The sequence below is a fragment of the Cupressus sempervirens genome, chromosome 2 (genome assembly GCF_028749045.1).
Source record: "Cupressus sempervirens isolate cs-2001-9-10 chromosome 2, ASM2874904v1, whole genome shotgun sequence".
Classification (NCBI taxonomy): Eukaryota; Viridiplantae; Streptophyta; class Pinopsida; order Cupressales; family Cupressaceae; genus Cupressus; species Cupressus sempervirens.
In genome coordinates this window covers 421,272,910-421,296,506 of record NC_143119.1, presented here as the reverse complement: position 1 = coordinate 421,296,506, position 23,597 = coordinate 421,272,910, and the positions used below count along the sequence as shown (strand labels likewise).

Here is a 23,597-nt window from a genome sequence, read left to right as displayed (position 1 = left end):
ATCTACACATTTGGGTATTCATACAAGGGCTGTAGAAAATTGCTTTTCTCCCCAATTGAGGATCTAGAAAAATGCCAAATAATCCAAAATCCAAAATACGGAAATGTCTTCTCACAACCTTCCTTTATTACTCCTTTTTGGGGTCTTTCTGCAATTTTTATTTTTTAACCATTAAATAACTTTGTAGAAAAATAAATCTTTATCTGCTTATAAAGTAATTGTTTGTTTAATTTGCTTCTGAACCATATGAGATCACTTTGTAAATATAGTTTTTTTTTATTGACAACCATTTGGTTGCAGAAGATACTAAATATTCAAAAGAGACCAGTTGTGAATTTCAATATTGCCATCATAACCTTATGTAATATCTTGCCCAGATATTTTCCCAATTTTCCTCAGATATTTCCAGAAATATTACAAAGAATTTATGCAATAAAAGACAGCAATATTAGCCAACAGATGCTCATTTATGAATATTCAATAAATAGTAATAGCATTATAAACCAACAATACGATAACTTGATACGTAAGGTTACAGCCAGATTGGATAATAAGAAAGAACTTGAAATGCAAGGTGAACTCCGTTGCGAATCCGCTCTGAAGATGAATTGGGTTTCCATCCATTCCATTGAGAATCCTATGTTGAGTTTTATATGATCGTGTTTTGCAAATGTAATAACACTACCATTTATTTCTGTGTATTCCAAATGCAGATTTGAATGTCATATGAATATGAGAAGAGGAGACATGTCTCTATATGGTAAACTATAAGTTAATCATCATTAGACAATATATTAACAATTTTATATATATATATATATATATATATATATATATATATATATATATATATATATATATATATATATATAGGTCCATTCAATCCGATTGAAGCTACAACATTAACATCCTGAAGGTTTCTATCCTCTAATGTTCAGCAAGAGAAAGCTAGAAGCTTCCCAGAATTCTTCAATGAGAAATTGGAAAATCAATCACAAATCCAAGCATGGAGAGAATGAGTCTCTAAAGGTCCTTTTGTAGCCATCTCTATGTCTCTTCCTTTCCCTCTGCTTTACTCTTCGTATTTCGTCTATGTCTTATACCTCTTTTAATTAATGTCTCTATTTAATAATAAAGTGGTATAATAAATAGACTATTGAATATTCTGGCATTAAAATAAATAACCTATCAAACTTAGAAAGCCTAGTGTAACAAGTTGTCAAAATGTTGTTGGCAAGATGCACCAATTCCAAAATTGCAATGGCCAAAAACTGAACCCATGTGACTTACTAAACATAGTAAGCATTCAAAAACACTGTCAAAAGTACTTTGATTGTCCAACAGCTGAAAGTGCCTAAGTTGAAGCTCGCATAGATCATCTCTAAAGATCAGTTTAGCCTGTAGGGCTATGGTGGGAAGGGCTAACAACACATTGATGATAAAGGCCAAAAAAAGCGGACATTATGGTCCTCCCTTCCCAGAGATTGCTTTCCCTCAAGCAATCAACATTTGCACGCTATGACCACAATATGTGGGTCTTATATCATCCATAGGAAAACTGCTCCATTAATCCGTTGTTCTACTTTGATATAAGCAATGTATCCAAATTGTAAAGCCACTTGGCAATATACCACTGAAGTAAGCATCAATCATTCCAATACTAGGTTCCCACACTATTATGCTGTCACAATCATTAGATACGAAGAGATATAAATATCTCAAGGAGCTATTAATACTGGACAACCCGCCATTTGTGAATGATCTTCTATTGTATCACATGCTGTCATGTCCCCTTTTCTAGGACAGTGAATTTTGTTGCGTCTTTAGCTTGCTTTTCCTTTGTCCTGTGGGTTAACTGGATTTTCTCTGGGATCAGATCATGTTTTGGCATAGGCAGTTCTAGTTGCCGGCCATCTGAGGTCGTTTCAGTGGGGTTTCTAGATACTTACTATTTTTAATAAGTTATCAAGCTCAAGATTCTTGGCATTTCAGGGTTGGACTAAGAGCATCTCGTCGAGACCTTTCCAATGAGCTATCACACATGCATATTAGAGTCCATTTGATCAGTGACTTTTATGCCTGAATAATTAATTGATTAAAAAGTTCATATTATTAAATGTCACATTATTATGGGCACTTTATTTCCTTAGTGGGGAAAAAAGTATTATTTTGAAAAGAAAATTAAGCAATTGAAGAGGGAATGTGAAGAGTCATCGGGTTGTGTTTAAAGGAAGGTAGAGGAGGCCTTTTCAGCATACTTGCTTTATTATTTTGTATCTCAATTTTCTCTCTTGGAGAGGTTCGATAGCTTTAGCTTTTAGCTGGTGAGAGGACGGAAATTCTCGAGCTTGGAGGCAGTGGATGGAAACCTATTTTCTGCTGGAGATATCACAGAGGTATCTCAGTTTGTGCTTTAAATCTAAATTTTATTTCATCTAATCTGATTGTAGTTTCTGTAATTACGATTGGATCCTGTTATCTTGCTGATGAGATTAAATGCAAAAGTTATTTCTGAGACTTTTTTTATATGGATATTTTATGGGGTTTTGCTGATTAAATCTGAAATACATTGCATGAAATTGTTGTTTAAAAATTTCTGAGATTTATGTGTGAGATTCGGGCAAATATCTAGTTATGGATATTACGGTGGTATTGGAGCTGGTTTTCCTGCCAGCATGTGAAGCTATATCAAAGACAAATTTACACAAGGTTTTAGCTGAAGGAACCATCATTTTACCTGGGCAAAACAATTAAAATATGACGGTGATTTTATTTAATATTTGACATATTGCTACATATATCAGGCATGGAGATTGCGCAACATTAATATACTTTCTCCTTAAAATTATACAACTACCTTATACAACGAGATAATAAAGAAGAACTGTGATAAATAAGCGGCAAATATTTCTGAGGTGCATGTGGTGCTATTAAATGTTTTCAAGCATTAGCCAAAAGGAAATTAAGGTGGAGGAGTTAATTAATTTCTTTTAACCATTCCTTGAAGTTTAGTATTGTGGATGCATGTGGCAAAACATTTGAAATTTAATAAATTTTTTCTTTGCCAAAGTTTACGCACAGAGGATGCAACTTGAATAATTATTTGCCAGGGATATTGAATATTTATTTTCCATTAGTATTATTGTTGAGTAGAACATTGGCCAAAAGCAAAGTCTTAGGCAAATATTTGTGGATGGCCTGATTCTTCAATAAGCTGAAGGAAAATATTATAATATTGACACTATGTTTTAAGAGCACTGTCCAATTGAATATATATTTTACCTCCAATTGTTTGAAACTAAGGCATGTATTGAAGCTATCGATTTGGAGGTGGGACCTGACTAATAACCTTTCTTATATAATGGTAAACCTTAGCATATGATTTCATTATCATGTTCATTGTGCCTTGAAAGAAAGAAAGAAAGGAAGAAATATATATATATATATATATATATATATATATATAGTCGGGGGAAAATGATTGAGTTTATAATATTGTATCTGCCAAACAGATTCATTTAGTTGGCACATATAAACTTAAGTGAACATTTGGAGAGAATTTTTTGCAGAACCTAATTCTGTGTCCAATGTGATTATCACGAAGTTAGGTGAATCCAACTTCGATAATTTATTGAGGTGAAATATTTCCTTGCAAGATGTTTGAAGAACTTTAGCCTTTGCTGTAAATTTCCTTTTTCAAATGTCAGGCTTCTTGGTAGTCGTCTCTTCTATTGCTGAACGGATTTTATTGATAGGAAAGATTCCTGGAAACTATTATCTGGTGCCATTGATACTTGAGATGCTCATGTATGCATTGTTTACTCTGATTCAAGTTTGAGATGAATATGTAGACAGAGTCAAAATGATTGAACATATTTTTGTAACTGTAGCTTGAAGAGATTATGAAACGACATGCTAAAGCTGATGACTCCTTGCATTTTGAGCTGTGCAAGTTGAGCGTTTAGTATCATTTGCTGAAGATGACATCCTCTGTCTTCTGTGAATAAGAGTAGGGCCAGAATCATTAAATTTTTGATGAAATGATTCAATTAGTTCATTCTCTGCGTGCCTCATATTTTCCATCAATCTCAACTTAAGGAGGAATAAGTTATGGTCCACTATATTTTGCAGATGTACGGGTAATTGTAATTACTTTAAAGGACAAATTATGGAAGTTTGTTTTTGAGCTGTTTGTAAGTCGTGATTGAAGGGGGAGTGAACATCATTTTGTCATTAAAAAGTCAGTATTGGTGAATGCCAAATACTAGCTGGGCATTGTCATATTCCAGTCTCTGCGATATTTTTTGAAACTCAATTCACTCACGGGGTATGTGACTGGGGCATCCTCATCAGCTGAAGATTAATAATTATTATTAATGTATAATCAGGATTAGTGTTTTGAATCTGAGAATTTGTCAATGTTTGCAAACTAGTCAAATGGATAAGGTTTGTAAAATCATAATAAACATTTACCATAGCTCTCTTGCTAAGTTTGTAATAGAGAACTTCTCAATTTAAATTCAGAGCTGAGGATTCTTATATCTGATTCAACTCAAGGATAGACAGGAAAACATTGATCATAGTTTCATTCCCAATCCAGTTAACAGTGAGCTATAAGTTTTGAGCAGGGGTTTGCAGACTAATTAACAAAGGAAGTCTGCAAAGTGTTTGACCAAGTTTCAGCAGGGGCCTGATAGCAAAACTCTAATCCTTTATGCGTACAAGTGATCTCAAAACTCAGTTTCACTTTCGAATGTGCAATATTTTGTGTTGCTTCCTTATTTGTGGATACTACCATATGCATTGATTGCTATTGCAAATTAAGTGCAGAATTAGAACCATTTGTGAGATTGAAAATCTAAACTCCACAACCAAGTGTACATCCTTTCCTGCAAATTGTTTGACAAAATTCTGTGAGATAAAAGGCAGAATAGAGCGTTGTGAATGCATCAATTGTCAGCTATGGGAAAAATGCATTATTGGGAAAAGGTTATAAAGGAGCTTGCTCAAATACAGCAGCAGTTAGTTCATAATTGACAGCTGGATAAAAGAAAAAAAGTAATCAACAAGTTGGATGAATATTAGAGAGATTTACCCTTCATTGATTATGTGGGCATTCAGCCAGGTTTATAGAACAAGAAAATTGTTGCAGAGAACAATACCATGAGGTAGCCTATGCAATTTTGGCACAAGGAGCTTGCAAATAGTCACATGAGGAGTTTTCAGCAGTCAAAAGTCAGCCTTTAGGTTGACCAAATTTCAGAGAAGAATAGGAAGGCAATGAAGAGAAATGTCTTATAGAGGTTACAGGTGGTCTTGAAAAAGAAGAGCAACCAACTATCAGTGATTTGCAGCTTGCTCATTGTCATGTGAAAGATGTTAAATATGACAGGTTTATTGATAGGTAGTATGGAGGTAGAGGTATCTTGTGGGGCTGCCTACACTAGTGCTCTTGATGGGCATTTTGATAAATCATGGGAGGGGATTGTCTAATCAGCCAATAATGACAACTCCACATCTTTTGCGAGTGCTGATGCTTATTTTGACCCAGACTTAATGGTCTGTATATATGGTATGGATTCTTCTAGTGATGAATTTGTTTTTGAACAAAGTGTTGCCCCTAATTCCTTTATACAGTTGGGCATGAAAGATGACATCCATGACATCGATGTGTGTGATGAAATACAGTCGCCTATTTCATATGTACCTGATTTCTCTAATACTATTGCTAGTATACATATTTTAGAGCATCAGATGAGGGTAACTGAAGATAAACTTGTTGTAGCTCTATCACATTTTGATAACATATATGAAATGGTTGAAAAGCATTTTTGGAAAGAACAATTAGAGAGAAGGCAAAAAGGACACAAAGATGAGTTCTCATATCTACAGATGGTTAAGGGATGAAAACAATGAAAGTATATTGTCTACATCTTATTTCAGATCGTGATCATCTCAATCTCATAGAGATCTATTCCAAGACATTAAGGAACAAGGAAGAAGTGGACACTCTTGCATGTGAGCTCGTGAGCATTGAGGACACCTTAGAGCTTGCCTTAGTGACATTTAATGAAGCAAAAAATGAGATTGTTGAGCTTAATCAGAAATTAAATTTGCACGCTCTACTTTAGGTCAACATTCAAATTTGACAGTGAGGAGGTTGTTGGTGATGATAGCGTGAGAGTTGATCAGGTTAAGCAAGATTCATCCACATTCAGTGTGCAGATTATACTTTATGATGAGCCATTGATCGAGGTTGAAGTTATTCATTGGGACTTATATAGTGAGGAGTGCTCATCATTTTTTTTAATCCACACATGGAGGACTTGATGAGGCATAAGTGTGGATTGTCTAAGATATTATACCATTCATTGTGGGGGGGAGGTCGGCCATCTTAGAAGATGTGAATAGAGGCACCAAGTATCCGACTCAGCCGATTTTAGGGGATTTGTGACAATGGCACCAACTAGTTTTCCATCATAATGATATGTATCCGAGAGGGTTGATTACTTCTATATCACAAAGGTCTAATGCAAATATAGGGTTACATGGTGATTATGGTGTGAGCTATTGCAAGTTGGATTACTTGCATAGTCAACACATCTGTGGAGGTCTTGTAGAGGTTGTATCTAGTTGTGGGGTTGTAGTTTCTTATAGTGGTTTGTATCTTCTTATGACCGATGGATGTGAGAGCAATTTTCTTTGGGACTGAGTATTGACAGAGTTAGTAGTATAGCTTGGGCAAGTTCCATTGATAGGTTTCACCATTTCTAGCTTGATGAAGATGAGATTCGAGTCGAGCGACAAGGACCCGATGATCTTCTTGGACCTATTTTGATTCTGATAGTTGGTATGGTATTTATTCTTGCACAGTTAAGGGAGGTGTGACAAGTTGACTTTTTGAGTTGCTCTCTACTGAGATATTCACTCTTGCAACGTCTACAGTTGGATTACTATTTCTAGCATGGTGGCATGGTGTGTTAGTTGGGCAAACATTATCATCTTCATTGGTACATGTAATATAGTGATATGAGGAACATTATAGAGCCACGTGGAGCACTCACATTGGTTATGGATCAAAGAGTTGGAAGGAGTGATATGTTGCATTCCTTTATTGATCGAGGTTGGTATACTATTGAGCTTCTGCCTTCTGACATTAGAAGTGTATGTAGATACAACTGGTGTGAGGTACTTAGTTGGGTAGAGAATATTTTCTTTTATGATAACAATGCATGACAGGTTGTCTCTATTGAGCATACACATAATATGTTTTGGATTCTTGGTATCTTGTTTTTTGGTGTTTTGGTTCATGTTGAGGTATTTCATGACTATGGGGTTGGAGATGTTTACACCAGTGTAGCACAACAGAGGGGTAGAGCATTAGCGTTGAGGCAACTTTGGGATATAGGAATTTGGTTTCAACATATACACGCAAATTGCTTGGGGCAAACAACTTTTGAGAAGGGAGAACTATCATATCCCCTTTTCTAGGACAGTGAATTTTATTGCTCTGTTAACCTGTTTTGCCTTCATCTCGTGGGCTAACAGGGCTTTCTCTGGGATTAGATTGAGTTTGGCCTGGGGAGTTCTATTTGCCGACCAGTTGAGGTTGTTTCAGTGGGGTGTCAAGACACTATCTTTAGTAAGTCAACATTCATGACATTCTAGGGTTGGACTAAGAGCGTCTTTGCAAGACCTTTCGAGCAAGCTATCACACACGCATAGCCGAGTCCATCTCATTATTGACTTTTATGCCTGAAGATTTAATTGATTTATTAATAAACTGACTTTATAAAACAAGTTTATATTATTAAATGTCACTTTATTATTATGGGTAGTTTATTTCCTTAGTGGGAAAAAAGTATTATTTAAAACAGGAAATTAAGAAACATAAAAGGGAATGTGGAGAGTCACCAAATTGTGTTTAAAAGAAGGAAGAGGAGCTGATTTCAGCATACCTGGTTTTCTATTTTGGATCTCAATTTTTTCTCTTGGAGAGCTCCAAAAGCTTCATCTTTCAACAAGTGTGAGGACATAAACCCTTGAGCTTGGAGACAGTGGATGAAAACTCACTTTCTACTGAAGATATCACATGGTTATCTCATTTTGTGCTTTAAATCTTAATTTCATTTTATCCAATCCTACTATAGCTTCCGTATTTACAATTGGATCTTGTTATCTTGCTGCTGATATTAAATGCAAAAGTCATTTCTGAGACTTTATTTATCTGGATATTTTTTTGGGGTTTTGTTGGTTAACTCTGAAATACATTGCATGAAATTAGTTTTAAAAAACTTATGAGTTTTTTGTGAGATTCATGTAAATATTTGGTTAGGGATATTGCACATGCCAGCTATCATGACTGTCCATCCTAAACTGCCGATGAAAGAACCAAACTGCTCAATAGCTGAAATCATTAACAAAGGCACAGGGAGGCAAATATTACTATCATCAAAATTTCCCTGAGTATATAGGTTTAATGGGTATGGAAGGGATTGAGATCCCTTTCTTTATAATCAAGATATAACTCTCATCAATCACCGACCAAGGTCTATCCAGCTGTTCAAGCATAAAATTCATCGCATTCATGTATAAATTGAAATCTGAAATAGTGTATAACCTCAAAGCAGCAGTACTAGCTGTGGAAATCACTCCATCATTGTAGTCCTATGACCAAGTCGCATCACCAATACATGCACCTAGGTCCCAAATCTTTCAATCAATCTCATCCTCACATTTGAATCAGTAGGATCTTCCTCAGCCATTTCAAAAAGAGGACTATCAAAAGTCAAATCAGCATCCACCTCAAATAAACAATTGTCAACCAACTCAACTCGACATTCCAATGGTTCCAACAATTTCTTGGGGTAGCTATCCATGTTATAAGTTCCTTGATCATTTCCAGGAAAAACTCATGCCTTCCTTTGATCTCTTGTTTCCTAGATTGATTGGCAGCAACAATCTGTTTTTGTGCTTCATGAAGAGCAATCGTGTATTATCCAATGCCTCTTTAGCAACATTAAGCTCCCAATTGAGCTTATTATCCTCATTCTCTTTTCCCCTCAATTGTTTAGCATATATTTCAACAACCTTTAAAGATGTGATCCATGTTTTGAAAGTAGATATAAGTAATCTGATTTCAAGGACTCAAAGGCTACTCTAACCCTCTGTAAATCAACAGCATAAGAATCACTTTCCATTCCCATCTGCCTCTTTTCTATTTGTGCCTTCCCATATAGATCTTCAATGGTATCTTCAATAACTTTCAGTTGCTTCTTCAAGGCACACTTCTCATCATTGTCATTGTGCAGTGCATTTTCTGATTGGTCATCCAAAACACCATCATTTTTGAATACCATCTTTTTTTGGTTGTCTGAATCACTTTCTTGTATAAACGAGTTACTGATAGAAACACATTATCCTTCTCACCTCTCAAGGATGTCATCATATGTTTCAAACTCCCTATTTGATTGATTTGTATGCAAAGGCATGGTTGCTGCTATGCCATTAAACAATTCCTCATGACATGGAGTTTTGTAAATTTCTTTAGAAACATCCAACATGCTCTCCTATTGAGTATGACTACCCTAATAGAATGTTTATCGATTTCAATCTTTGAGTCGCTAATGTAGAATTTTGAATATCCCATACCTTTGACAAAGCCATCACCATTAATTGTGTTACTTTGTAGGGGCAAAATGGTGAAATTCTTATCATCTCCATTGCTGGTCTGAATTTCTTTTGCTGCCTTTTCTTGATCACAATCATCACAAATTTGATTAGGTGTCCAAGTTTGCTGGCACGTGAAAGAAATTTGTTCTTTCGTCTAATTTTTGCTCATTTTTAGAGAACTTGCGACCTGTTTACCTGCTGATCTTAGCTCCTCTTCAGTCATAAACTGCTTGAGTATTTCAGTTTTATGCTCAATCAATCTTTTGGAGAATTCGTATGCAACGGAAGATACAATATGTTTCTTCCTCCAAACGACCAGCAAAGCTGATTGCAACTGTTTGCATATATCATCATTTTCGTCAAGGATCAAGGAGATCAGTGTATGCATGCAAGCCTTCACATTATTTGAATGATGCTTCTTGATTTCAGCCAAGAAGCATCAAAACATGTAGAGAATTAGATCACTGCATTTGAGCTCAATCGTAATGGTGAATGATCTGACCTTTGTCATAATTTCTAAGATTTTAACTTTCTTAATAAAAGGCAAGGCCTTTGTCTTCATGCAATCCCATGAAATCTTCCCACAATCAGCTGCAAAACATTCCTCTACACATCTTCATTGTGGGTTACTATAGGCTCTGTTACTCGTGTAATCTGACTGAGACACGAAGCAACTGCAAGTCTAATATCTTAATGAGGATGTTTCATTCAGGTCTGCAAGGCCCAATTAAGAAGCCTACAATCTGGTTGATCAACTTTAGATTGATATGAATCTAATTTTTCTAATTTAAGAGGACCACTATCCAGGGCTTTCATGGACTCCAATTGTATGCTAATTATATACAGTCCATTGCCTACTTCATGTTCTATCTGCAAGTTATGTTGCTGACTGCCATTTAAGGTATCATTGACTTCTTTTGAGAAGACTTTACTTTTCAGATATTACATTGTATTTATTAGTGGTAATTTGTGCAGTGCTCAGAATTTGTTGAGTTTTCTTTACAGATTGATACTATATTTATCTGAAGTTTTAGGCTCTAACATCAAATTTTGATTTAATTCCACTGTCGGTCACAAGCCAAGAACTGATGGTTTAATATTTGAAAATTGTGTTTCAATCTTCACTGCCACTACACAATTTAATATAAACAATTTCTAGTCTGCAGTCTCGAAGTCTTAATTTTTTAAAAAACACTTTGCACAAATTATTTACCAACTAGAATAAGAATATGCACACTTAATTCCCAATTGCTGAATTTGTCATATAGTTCACTTGTGTACTGGAGGTCTGTAATACCAAAAATAATATAGGATTCACTGAAATGGTAACAAGCATACCTGATTACAGACTTGGAGTTTCAGCCTCATAACAACAGCAATAGTGATGCAGTGAATGAAGATCATGAAACTGAATCCAGCAATAAACAATCTTGTAAGGAAACTCTAGTGAAGACCTAATAATTCCATGTGTCCATCTGAATACAATCAAACCAATCAAGGACGCCAATTTCTGGTAGGGGAGTGAGAACACCAATTGATTATCCGATAATGGCATATGAGAAGCCACATTGAGAATTTTATAGCGAGCACCAGAGATTGGAGATGGCTTAACAAAAGCCTTCAAAGTTACTTCCAATATTCTCTTGATTACGACCAATGAGAAAACTGTAGTAAATCGTGGACTCTAGCAGGGCTAAAGTTTTGAAATATTTGTCCAATTTTGACGGGGAAAAGATTAAATTTTTTTGCCCCCTTTATAAGGAAAAGCACTGACATATTCCACATTCTAGACTTTGGCTAAAGTCGTGACCATGTGTATTGTTGAATGCCTCAATTAATGCCAGATAATAATTTTAATATTTATGGCAAACACATTAAGAAGGGTTCCCTTAATGTTCAATTTGAAGCTTCGTTGCACATTTTCAATTCTTCCATGTCCCACTTATTAAAATAATATTACGAAGTAATTGCAAAATATTTGCTTGTTATTAATAGAGACCCAAGAGGTCTATATATACAAAAGAATGGAACGATGTTTCCTTAGGAAATGATTGTAAATAATAGAAACTTTCTATTCTAGCTAAGAGAAAACTAACAGTTATCTACAACTAATTAAAAAATAGAAACATTCTATTCTAGAAACAAAAACCCAAATATTAGAAACATTCTAATATTTACAAAAGATTACAATAGGTAACTATTAGATAATAAACAAAGATAATAGAAACTATCTATTATCGTAATTAATAAATCTTCCGCCGATTAAAGTCAGAAACAATTTATGTGGCTTGCGATTTCCAATTGATCACGGCCAGCGATAATTATTTCTCAAACCCTTCTATAAATTGTTTCTCACAAACTCCACATGATGGCAAGACTTTTATCTCTGATACCACTATAATATCCCACCCGAACATTTTCCCAATTTTTCCTTACAAATATTTTTCAAAAAACGACAAAATATTTGTGACAAAAAACAGCAATGTTAACCAACATTTGCTCATATAAAAATACTCGCTAAATAATTATTGTATTATAAACCAACAATATAATAATTTCATAAATATTTCAATCCCAGATACTGAAGGTTACGACCAGATTGGATAATAAGAAAGAACCTGAAATGCAAGGTGAATTATGTTGCAAATTCACTTTGAAGATGAACTAGGTTTCTGTTCAATCCACCTAGAATCCTAAAGGTTTATGTCCTCAGGTTTTAGTAGGAGAAAGCTAGAAGCTTCCCAAAATCCTCCAAAGAGAAATCAGAAAATTAATGAGCCTCTAAAGGTCCTCTTCTAGCCGTCTCTCCATCTCTTCCTTTCCGTGTCTTGGACTCTTCATATTTTTCAAGTGTCTTAGTGCATTTTTAATTAATGTCTCCATTTAATAATAAAGTGGTATAATAAATAGACTGTTTAATCTTTCGGCATTGAAATACCTATCAAACTCAAAAAGCCATGTATAATAGCTTGTTGGAATGCGCTTGGCAAAACGCACCAAATCCGAAACTGCAACAACTAAAAACTGAACCCAGCTGACATACTAAAAACAGTAAGTATCTGAAAACCTTGTCAAAACTGCTCCAATTTGCCAGCAACTGAAAGTACCTATGCCGAAACTTGCACGGATCATTTGTTAAGACCAGGTTAGCCTGTGGGGTCATGGCGGGAATGGCTAACAACACAACAATAAAGGCCCAAAAAAGGGGACGTTACACCTTAAGTTTGCAGGATATCAAACTTAATGAGAATGACACTTCCCAAGAATAGCAGACTTCTCCAAGAGATGTGCAATGCACCTGGAATGTCTACACACCATTTGGGAAGTACCATTAAACTCACTTTGAATTCTTTAATTCATTGTCATTACTGGAATTCCATTTTGAAAAAGATCAGCACTCTTCCAGAAAATTGGACTCTCCAAAAATATTGGAAAGGCCACAGAAGGGGGCATTATAAACTTTGTGGTTTGTCTGACTACTAAAGCTATCTGCTTTAACCAGTTCCATGAAGTATAATTAGACATTAACTAATAGAAGTGTAAAATTTGAACAGAGATACAAGACGACTGCAAAAAGATTCAAAGATGATTAAATGTAAAACATCCTTTTGGGCCCCAACACACAAAGAATAAGCTTTACTCTAGGAAATATGGTGGTGGGCAAATTCAACATGTTTTACACATGCTGAATTCACTCCAGCTAAAATAGAGGTTATCACAGAAGCATTTATCTCAAATTCTTCTCTGCTTCTGCTCATAAATGATAAATTGGCAAATAATTGAAGGAAATTCAATTTATAATGTCAACACATTCCCACTGGTTTTTGGACCAATTTTTTGCTCAATTAATCACTAAAATGTGTGATAAACCACAAGTAAAAAATAATAATATTTGATTGAGTAGTTGCAATGGAGAGAAAATCATTTTCCCCTTCATCTCTTAAGTGATCTTAGCTTTTGGGGTCTCCATTCAATTCAATTGCTTTTACAACGGGATAATCATTAATTTAATTATTTAAGCTCTAGTGGGAGGATTATTTTATAAATGAATAGAGTGGTGATGTTGTTTGAATAAAAAAGCTTGTAGAGCATTGAAATAATGCTTCAAAAGTTTCTATGTGTCATGGAGGCTCTATTGGAGCAACCGAATAACAAATTTTGCATATTGGTGGGGACGAGGAGACAAAATTACACTCTTTGGGTTTCTTCCCACATGGGGGTAAACTGTTTTGTTGCTTCATCTCATTTTGTGTTTGGTTTTATCTTATGCAACACCAATTATTAGCATTTGAGGCATCACAAGTTAGGATTTTTTTTGTTTTAAATCAGTGTTGAAAAGGAAGCTAGAAGTATTGGAAAACATAAAAGGAATATATACCCTAATTATGAATCGGAAGTGTATCAGTGCAGTTTTTTTCTTTGGATTATGTGGTGATAATTCAAGGGGAGTGGGTGATTTGATTCATTAGAGTGTGAGATATTCATGTTCAGGTGGAATACAAAATTTAGAAGAGCAATGGCATAATTGAGGGAAAGAATACTTTGAAATGACGAGTATCGAAAAAGAGAGATTCTTGAATCTGGAAGTGGATCTTTGAAGCATCTTCCATCAAATGATTAAATTTGATAGGATAGAGTATCATAGAGTCCCTATTATTAATGATAGGTTTTCCCATTTTAGGTATCACTGATCAGCATTGTGACAGTCGCAATGATCATGTTAATTATAGATGACCATAATAGAGTTGTGATCAGTATAGGAATAATAATTATTATCATCTGATCGACCATATGACGACCATGATCATCATTAGCGATTGAATCTATTATCAGCACGTATTCAGAATGAAGGAGTTGATTATAAAATGAGTTGAAGCTGCTCAATATGAAGGATAGTCTCATTGATATTTTGAGTATCAATAAGGAAAACAATCAGAAATGAAGATACATGGATCAGTATAGAAAAATGATAGTATTACGGCAGGCATGATTTAAAGGTAACTTCAAGAGTTTATGGATCAATGGTTAGGATCATTGATTTTGTCGACCAATCTATGATTATTCATGACTATGATTAACAAACAGCATGGAAGACGGCAGGCTATCATATTTGAAGATTGGATCAATGACAAGAAAGGCCAGATAATAATCAATATTAGTGTCAGTGTAGTGGTTAAGTTATGAAAGGGCACGATGATAATTATATCACCAATTAAGATATCGACTAAGTCAGTCAGCATAAAGTGTTGATTCAAAAAGAAGATTAACTAGTCATCAGAAAACACTAATTAAAGGAAGTTATTGATTAAGTTGAAAAGAACCGAATCATTATGAAAAATGGATTGGAGAGGGACAATAAGTAAATAGTGATTGCTAGTTGAAAGGATGCAATTAAGTCTAATCAATAATGGAAAGGTGCAATGATTAAGAACGACCATAAGACATATCCATTATTAAGTTTGCAAGCATACGACTATCAATTTGAAGCAGCAATGTATCACTTGTTGTGATATCTATATATTTGCATGTTTAAATTGACATATCAGATATTGCAAACCATTGCTGAAAGAAATACAAACCAATTGCATAAGTATATTGTGAGAATCCTGACCCAGTAATACATCAATATGATTTTTAAATCCAATAAGTTATAAAAACTTGAAAGCAAGAAAATTTGAGTCATATCATTCTCCAAATACATCAAACCAAGTATCAGTTTTACTTACTATTGAACTTGCAGTAATAACTAGAGAATAAGTTCATACATTCATATTTAGGGACTGTGCCAAGTGAAATCTGAGGATGCGCACTTGACCTAAAACCTAAGAGTGCCCATGCAAGGATGTCTCCGGGACAGGTATTGGAGTACCTAGGTACCCTCACTGCCACCCAAGTCTCGTTCCACCATGGCTGCACTACTTGGGTGTTTGGGGATGTCAGGGTGCTTGGGTGCTTCATCCACTCTCATATGAGGAACAAACTTACCTCTAATTGGGGGCTTGGGAGCTTGCATGCTTGGGTGTTGCATCCACTTTGTGAAGAGGAACATACTTATCTCTAAGAGATTGCATCCACTTTGTGAAGAGGAACATACTTATCTCTAAGAGATTGCATCCACTTTGTGAAAAGGAACAGACTTATCTCTAAGAGAGTGGAGAAGCTAGTTGTACATAGTTTCTTGCATATCGTAGATTGCAAGACAGAGGTGTACAAAGAGAGCCTAACAACAAGATGGGTTGTAGAGCCAGAGGATCCATTTCATATTGCTGATGATGAGATTGCAACAAAAACAAATGTAGGGTTGGTTGGGGTTCCTTATGTGTAACTTGAGGGTGAGGAGCCGAGTAGTTTCAATGATGAGGACTTTGGTTTTTGGGATGATTAGAGGTTTCTCATCCCTACATTTGTCATTCTGACATGATTTTGTACTCATTTTAATATTTAACATGACTCATATCATTCATGATGCTACTCATTGTAATCATCTTTATGATTTAATTGATATTTGATAGAACTAATATAAGTCCTATTCGCTGATAATTTGGATTTCTTTTTAAATTTTGATTAATGAATGTTACTATTGGGTATGTACTATGTTACTATGTTGAATGCTCAATAGTTTTGGTTCTATGTACAATTATCTTTATTTGGTATGCTAAATTGAAACCTCATTTCATAAGTAGCATGCAACACCCTTCCCCGCTCCGCGCAACCCCCCCCCTGAAGCCCCCCTTATCGTCGCCCCCCATTGTTCCTCCGTTTTCCCTGAATTGAGGCCCTTTTTCCCTCTCCCACAGCAAATCGCTTCAACATCCCCTCGTCCAACATCCCCCACACTGATGTTACACTGGAAATAAATACCCTCCTCAAATGAACATGCACCATTACATTATTTTGTCTACTATATTCTGTTTAAATTGTGCTAAGGTGAAGTATTAATTTGTGAGATCTTATGGAATTTTAGCTAAGTTGTTTACTTGATTAGAGGTTGGGTTTGATATTGTGCACTTACTGAATTGGCTTTTTAGTAAATTCAAGTATTATAAAATAGGCAAATAGAAAATGTTCTGGATGCCCTTGAGATGGTCAAGACACATCTTAGATGCCCTATCTTGCAATCATTTCATAGGTTTTTGTGCTCTTTCAAGGTCTTCTTGTAGTTTTGGAAATGTTTGGGGATGACTAGAGCATCCCTCTTGGAACCACCACATGGGATGGGACCACTGGTTTCAGGGCCAAGATATTTCCCTTTGGAGCATAGCTTTTTAAAAGTTTTCTCATATCATGTAAATATAATCACTAACCTCCTATTTCTATACTTGGGCCGGAGTCCTAAGGATCTACTTTTTGAGAAGCTTGCATATGATGTTCTGTCTTGTTTCATGATATTAAATGCTACTTTTTCTTCAAATTACTAACTACAATCTTCACTATTTTCTCCTTAAAGAACTTGAGTTTTTAATACTTTTATCTTTGGATTGAAGATTATGACTTATTTTGTTGAAAATGTTGAATTTATACTTTTTGCAGCTTGAGTGGCTGTTCATTGTATGATTAACAGTTCCATGGAATGGTCTTTGGGAATTTTTAGAGATCAATAAATTTTTTCTTGTTCTGAATAATTAAGAGACATGTTTTTAAATGTTTCTTTACCGGCTGTATCTAGCAGTGACGTTGGATTTGTTCAGTATAGCAATACATGAAATTACTCTAATCCTTTTTTCAACCATTGATTTTTATTTCATAGGATGGAGCTATGCGGACAAATCTTCTCAAATCTAAAGGACCAGTAGCAAATCCATTAGGTGTGTCAAAATTGGGACAATTATCGTTTTCACTCAGAGTTTTATGTTTGCTGTGGGGGTCTCATATGAAATTTAGAACTGTAGGCTCTATGGTGCTGGTAGCTAGCATTTAGCGATTTCAAGACTATGCCAATTGTTGAATTTTGACATTACAGTAAATAATAATTCCCTTTTCCGTTGTAGACATTGAGAAGATAAGAAAGCCTTTGTATTCGAAGCATCCTATGGTGAAATTTGCATGGACAGCTGTTGAAAGTGTTGAAACGGTATGCTCGCTTTCTTTTTTTGAATTTCTGTTATTTAATTAAGTTGCTTTTCTTTACCAACTATATTTCACATTTTTCTTTGTGTTGCTGTATCAGCAAGATTACAATTTAAGGAGTAGGATCTAAGAGCTTTTGCTAATTATGTTTATTTTAAGCCTATTAAGAGTATTTCAATATAACCATGCTTTTCCTGGGCAAATTGAGCCTTACAATGAATAAGTTAAAATACTGAATTTCAAAGTGTTCTTATATGATTCCAAAGGGGAAGATGAATGTGCAAGAATGCTGTTGTTTCCTATCAGATATTAGGGTTAAGCAGAAGGTAATTGTTGATAGGTAAACTGCTGTTATGATCCATCCATAGTACCAATGTCTGATAGGTAAGCTGCAAAGAGTATTCTTCACATTTTATGCATTGCACATTTTCTAAATCTATTTTTTTTATTCTGGGCTTCAAATATTTATGACATATACACTTTGCAATGATGCATGTGCACATATGGTTGATGCACATTTTGCATTCTCGATTCACACTTCACCAGGTGTATAGTTTGTTGAATAACATGGATCATTTTCTGCAAATGTACTAACATTGCCTTTGTAATTGATGTATTCCAAATGTAGATTTGAATCTCATATAAATATGAGAGGAGGAGACATGTCTCATGAAGAGACATGTCTCTATGTTTTAATCATCATTTTATTAATAATAATATATTAACAAAAATAATATGTATAACAACATATACATACATACATACATACATACATACATACATACATACATACATACATACATACATATATATATATATATATATATATATATATATATATATATATATATAACATACATACATACATACATACATACATACATATATATAACATAATATATATATATCTATTGTATACTATATTATATATATATTATATACAATAATATATATTATTTAACATGGATAAGTATATATAGAAAATGATGATTTACCAATAACAATAATGTATCTCAGATCGAATTAATCCAATTGAAGATACAACCTTAACACTCTCTCTTAGCTAGGGAGGATTTGTAGAACACATTATGCTCTCAAGTATATGAAGAGCTATCATCTCAGTATGACGAGATATCATCTTAGTATGATATTCGTGGAATGTCATATTTAAGAATATCAACATAAATTCATCAACTTAGATGTTGTCTTTCAATATGATCCGAAGTATGATTCAACAAGAAATATCAATCATATGATATTCATCATACCAATATTCTTTTGGTATGTGCACTGGCATCAAATCCTTGATGCCTACCAAAAGAATTTGTTATATCCTAGAAGGATATGAGTTATTTGATTTCCCGCACTCCGGGACAACAACTTACAAGAAATCACAATGTCATGGTCTCTATCATGACAAGTATCATGTCTCTGGCACTCTGGGACAACAACTGAATGAAGTCTGATCATGATACGTTCGTTATCATGACTTCTAGCACTCTGGAGCAACAACTTAATGAAGTCTTTCATGATAATAGGTCTACCATTATGTTTAATAATGATATATTAACAAAAATAATAATATGTATAACAATATATATATTATAGTTAATTAAATGATGATTAAACCATAGAGACATGTCACCTCTCATATTTATATGAGATTCAAATGCTGAAGGTATATTTTCTTCAATTCTCTTAGTTAATAATGATATATTAACAAAAATAATAATATGTATGACAATATATATATATATATATATATATATATATATATATATATATATATATATATATATATATATATATATATATTTAACATGGGCAAGTATATAAAGGAAATGATGATTTACTAGTAACAATAATGTATCTTAGATTGAATTAATCCGACTGAAGCTACAACCTTAACATAGTTGTGTTCTAGGCGCACGTGTGTGCATTTGTGTGTACGGGCATGAGAGGCTCAAAATAATTGTACACCAGTCATACCTACTTATCAAGATTGAGTTAGGAACATTAGTTAAGTTCATGCATGGGTTTGAAAAATCAATAACAATATACTTTTGAAGATGCAACCAATAGCATTTAAAAAAAATAGAAAGCTATAATGGTCAAATAATGAAGTAGAAGGAGATCATGTTTGTTTGGAGAAGAAAAGCACATCACATGATTGGTGCATATATCCAAACTTGTGGCATGCGATATTAGGATCCAATTACATACTTTGACGGCCACCATCTCACCTATTTGATATGGCATATAAAGATGAAGCTAATTAGAACTTCATTTTATTTCTTTTGTTCTCACTTTTACTTCTCATGTTCTTTCTTTCTATTTTGTCATTGGGAGTCTGTTCCTTGTGGTTTCTTGTCTAGCCATCTTATCTATTATTTTATTTCTAACCTAGGTGTGTGTGCAATCTCTCTTCCCTTGGTCCCTATATTTTTTGGTCAGTCAACATTTGCAATTCACTTTGTCTTGCATATCTTGCTCTCTTTCATCATGATGATGGTTCACAGAGTGTGATTCAAAACGTTGATGGTAAAAATCTTTACACAATCGAATCTAGAAACAAATCAATGCAGAACTTAATATGTTTCCTTAAAGAGATGTCTGAGGGTTTTGTTAGTAACAATTTGCTTAAAGCCCATATATTGAGTTATGATATGATTATTGACAAAAGAAATTTGGATAATATCCTTGATACATCTATTTAATATTATCATGACATTTCTGGTTTCTACCGATCAATATCTGTCCTAGCATATGATATGAAGATGAAATTGAGTAGTGTCAAGAAATCTTGAGTTATAGGGAACCTAAAGAATCATATTTAAGCATATCATTGCTCTTTTAATAAGAATATATTATGAGTTCCTTATGATGATTATGAAGTGGATTGCAATGATAAGAGTGCTCAAATGCAAATGGATGGTTTCATGGAAGTTAAAATTGCTCCACTAAATTAGGTGGGTGGAAGGTAAAATTAATTGGATTTAGTGAAACCGACGACTTTGATTTAGACACTGTTTTTTCGATCCAATCATACAGTTTTTACTTTGTCATGGATGAAGTTAGTTAGCTCGATCATATTTTTCCTTAACTTTGGGACACAGATGGCTTTTGTCCCTGGGTGTGGGTTACTGCTTTTTTCATGTGCAGTTTTGGATCTAAATTATTATGTGTTGTTTAAGGTTGTGTCAAATGGTTCTTATGGTGATTTGGTTCTAGGTCTTCATTGTGGAAATTCTTAGTCTGTACTACTCATGTCTCGCCTACTGGTCGCAAACACGTGTAATATGAATGGAGTCATGATTACATTAATTTGCCAATATCGGTACACATGATTTTAATTATCAGTTTTAGAACCAACTTTAACCTAGCCTATTCTGAATTTGGGTTATTATTATTAGTTGTGAATCTTAAATCTTTATAAATTACAAGATATATATTATTTTTAACAGAAAGATAAACAAAATTATAAAATCTTCCCCATAATCTCTGAAGTAGATGAAGATTCAGATAGTCTTGTATCCCTTACTCAAAAGAAAAGTAGAAGATGTTGATAATGCAAAATAGTAGAGATGAATTTGAATACGAATTTGACAATTTAGTTTGTAAGGGGAAGCTCTAATTTTAGTCTGAAAAAGATGGAAAAAATTAAATCAATTGTGGAACAAACTGGATGCTGTTAATTGGCTTATAAAATCATGACACATGGTGAAGCTTCACAGCAAGGATAATCTACTTGTAAGAATATCCTAACGAGACTTGAGAATCAGTTGAGGAGGAACAAATAGGTCTTTGATTTCTCCATAGACTGTTATAGAAACCTACACATACCTTAAACCTGTTAGTATTTTGTAGCAGTTATACCTTAAACCTGTTAGTATTTTGTAGCAGTTGGAACAAGGCTCTATCAGTTGACAATGATATGGGTTTGATTTATTGCATTTCATTAGATGCTTTTCTTTCTACCTTAAAAAGAGCTCAAGATTCACGTTCAGTTGTATAGAAAATATTCAGGTGCCAATTAGAATATATGGGTAGCTTTTTTCTTTTGTTACATATACAACAATTATCACATTTCTCTGTGATGATAGCATTCCTCTAGCCTAGCAGTTTTTTGTAAGCCCTTTTGTTAGTGCTAGATTATTTTGTCATTGATGTCAAATCAGACTGTTCAATTTGCATTTTGAACAGATTATATTACACATTGAAATCAGTGGATACTTGGAATATCATATTGTTGAATCACGAAAACATAAAAGCATTTATTTGTATATTCAAATGGACACATTTGTTGTTTGTTGCACCAGAATTCCGAAATTGAGGATTGTGAATTATTCCTCATTATGATTAATGATGATGTCTGTCATGATATTGTTTAGAATCTGTGAGATGCAGTTCAATGAGTGCGCAGGAGTTAGCAGATATTGACTAATGTTTATCATATTGAAACAACATTCAAGTCTTCTTAAATATTGAAATGGGAATATAAAAAATGGTCATATTTGATGGGATGATACCTGCAAATAAGATGAATGAAAAATGAAGTTCATTTCTAGTGAAGCCTAGGGACTCACACCCCCCTCCAAACCTTGAAGTACCCATCCTTGAGACTTCCCTACATCGAGTACTTGGAGTACCCAAGTACCCTCTCCTTTGTTAGATGTCTTGCACTGGGTACTTGGAGTAACCAAGAACTTGAATTTCTATTTGAACGTTGATTTTTGAATGTTACTATTGGGTATGTACTATATTGTTATGTCCCTTCTCCTGGACTGAGTAATCGATGTTAAGAACCTATAGCAGCTATTAGTATATGAAAGAGATAACATATATGAACATGTAACCATTATTAGTAACTAACAAGATAAATAATCATTAAATCATCTAAGCTAATCCCCATACTGCACCCACCTAATCCTTAGAAGGAAACTCTACTCAGATTTACCCAACCCCCTAATGAGAATAACTCTCAGTTAGGCAACCATCATATTGAGATTGCTCCTCTAAAGTCTTTGGGATCTCTATGAATGATTGAACTGATTAACAATGATTACTTGGCAAAGATCCCACCTTTAACCAAGCCTCTTATTTTTATCATATGCATATGTTCAACCATGAAAATATATGTTCAACCATGAAAATATATATTGCCTCTAAGAGATTCCCTATGAATCTTTCTGGATTCCAATTTGAAGTCTCGTCATTCACAAAGAATGCCCTCTAATTTCTGAGTTCTCTTAAGAAAACTTGACATTCTGATGAATGCCCTCTACCAAGCTCTTGCATGGTCTCTATGAGAACTATAAAGTTGTCATCTCAAGCATGATTATCAATCGTTGACTGATAATTTATCTACCATATTTATTTCTGATATGAAAATATCAAATAAAACATACATCTGGTTCCCTTGAATTCTGCACTGTATATTCCTTCTCAAAATGTATATTATTTTAATTCTTTATTTTCCTTCTCATATATATATATATAGTTCTCTATTTCCTATACTCTGTTGATTTTGCAATTCAATTCTCTTAGAAAATAATTGTTTTCTAGTCCTACCATATTAGATTTGTCATTTATGTCCTTTTGAAAAGTCATGACCCTTCATAATCATAATCGTTTTGAAAAGTCATAACCATTCATAATCACACCCGTTTTGAAGAGTCACATCTTTTCATCATTTCAACCTTTTGAAAAAGTCTCTTCCTTATTTTCTTCTCATTCTTTTCCTCTTCCACTAGTCCTTTCACTCCTATCTTCCCCTCCTTCATCTTTCAAATGAACTCTCCTCCCTTTAATGTCTTAATTTGAAGGAGTCACACTTCTTTATTGCACATCTTATGACT

At 34.1% G+C, this 23,597-nt stretch overlaps 1 protein-coding gene across 1 annotated transcript in view; it reads left to right on the top strand.

Moving 5' to 3' along the window:
* LOC149572887 (uncharacterized) overlaps nt 1-23,597 on the top strand; it is a 184,396-nt gene that overhangs the window by 50,478 nt on the left and 110,321 nt on the right. The window contains exons 9-10 of the mRNA XM_089813992.1: nt 17,420-17,477; nt 17,661-17,743. Of these exons, the coding sequence (XP_089670118.1) occupies nt 17,420-17,477; nt 17,661-17,743 (141 nt within the window). The remainder of the gene's footprint in view (nt 1-17,419; nt 17,478-17,660; nt 17,744-23,597) is intronic.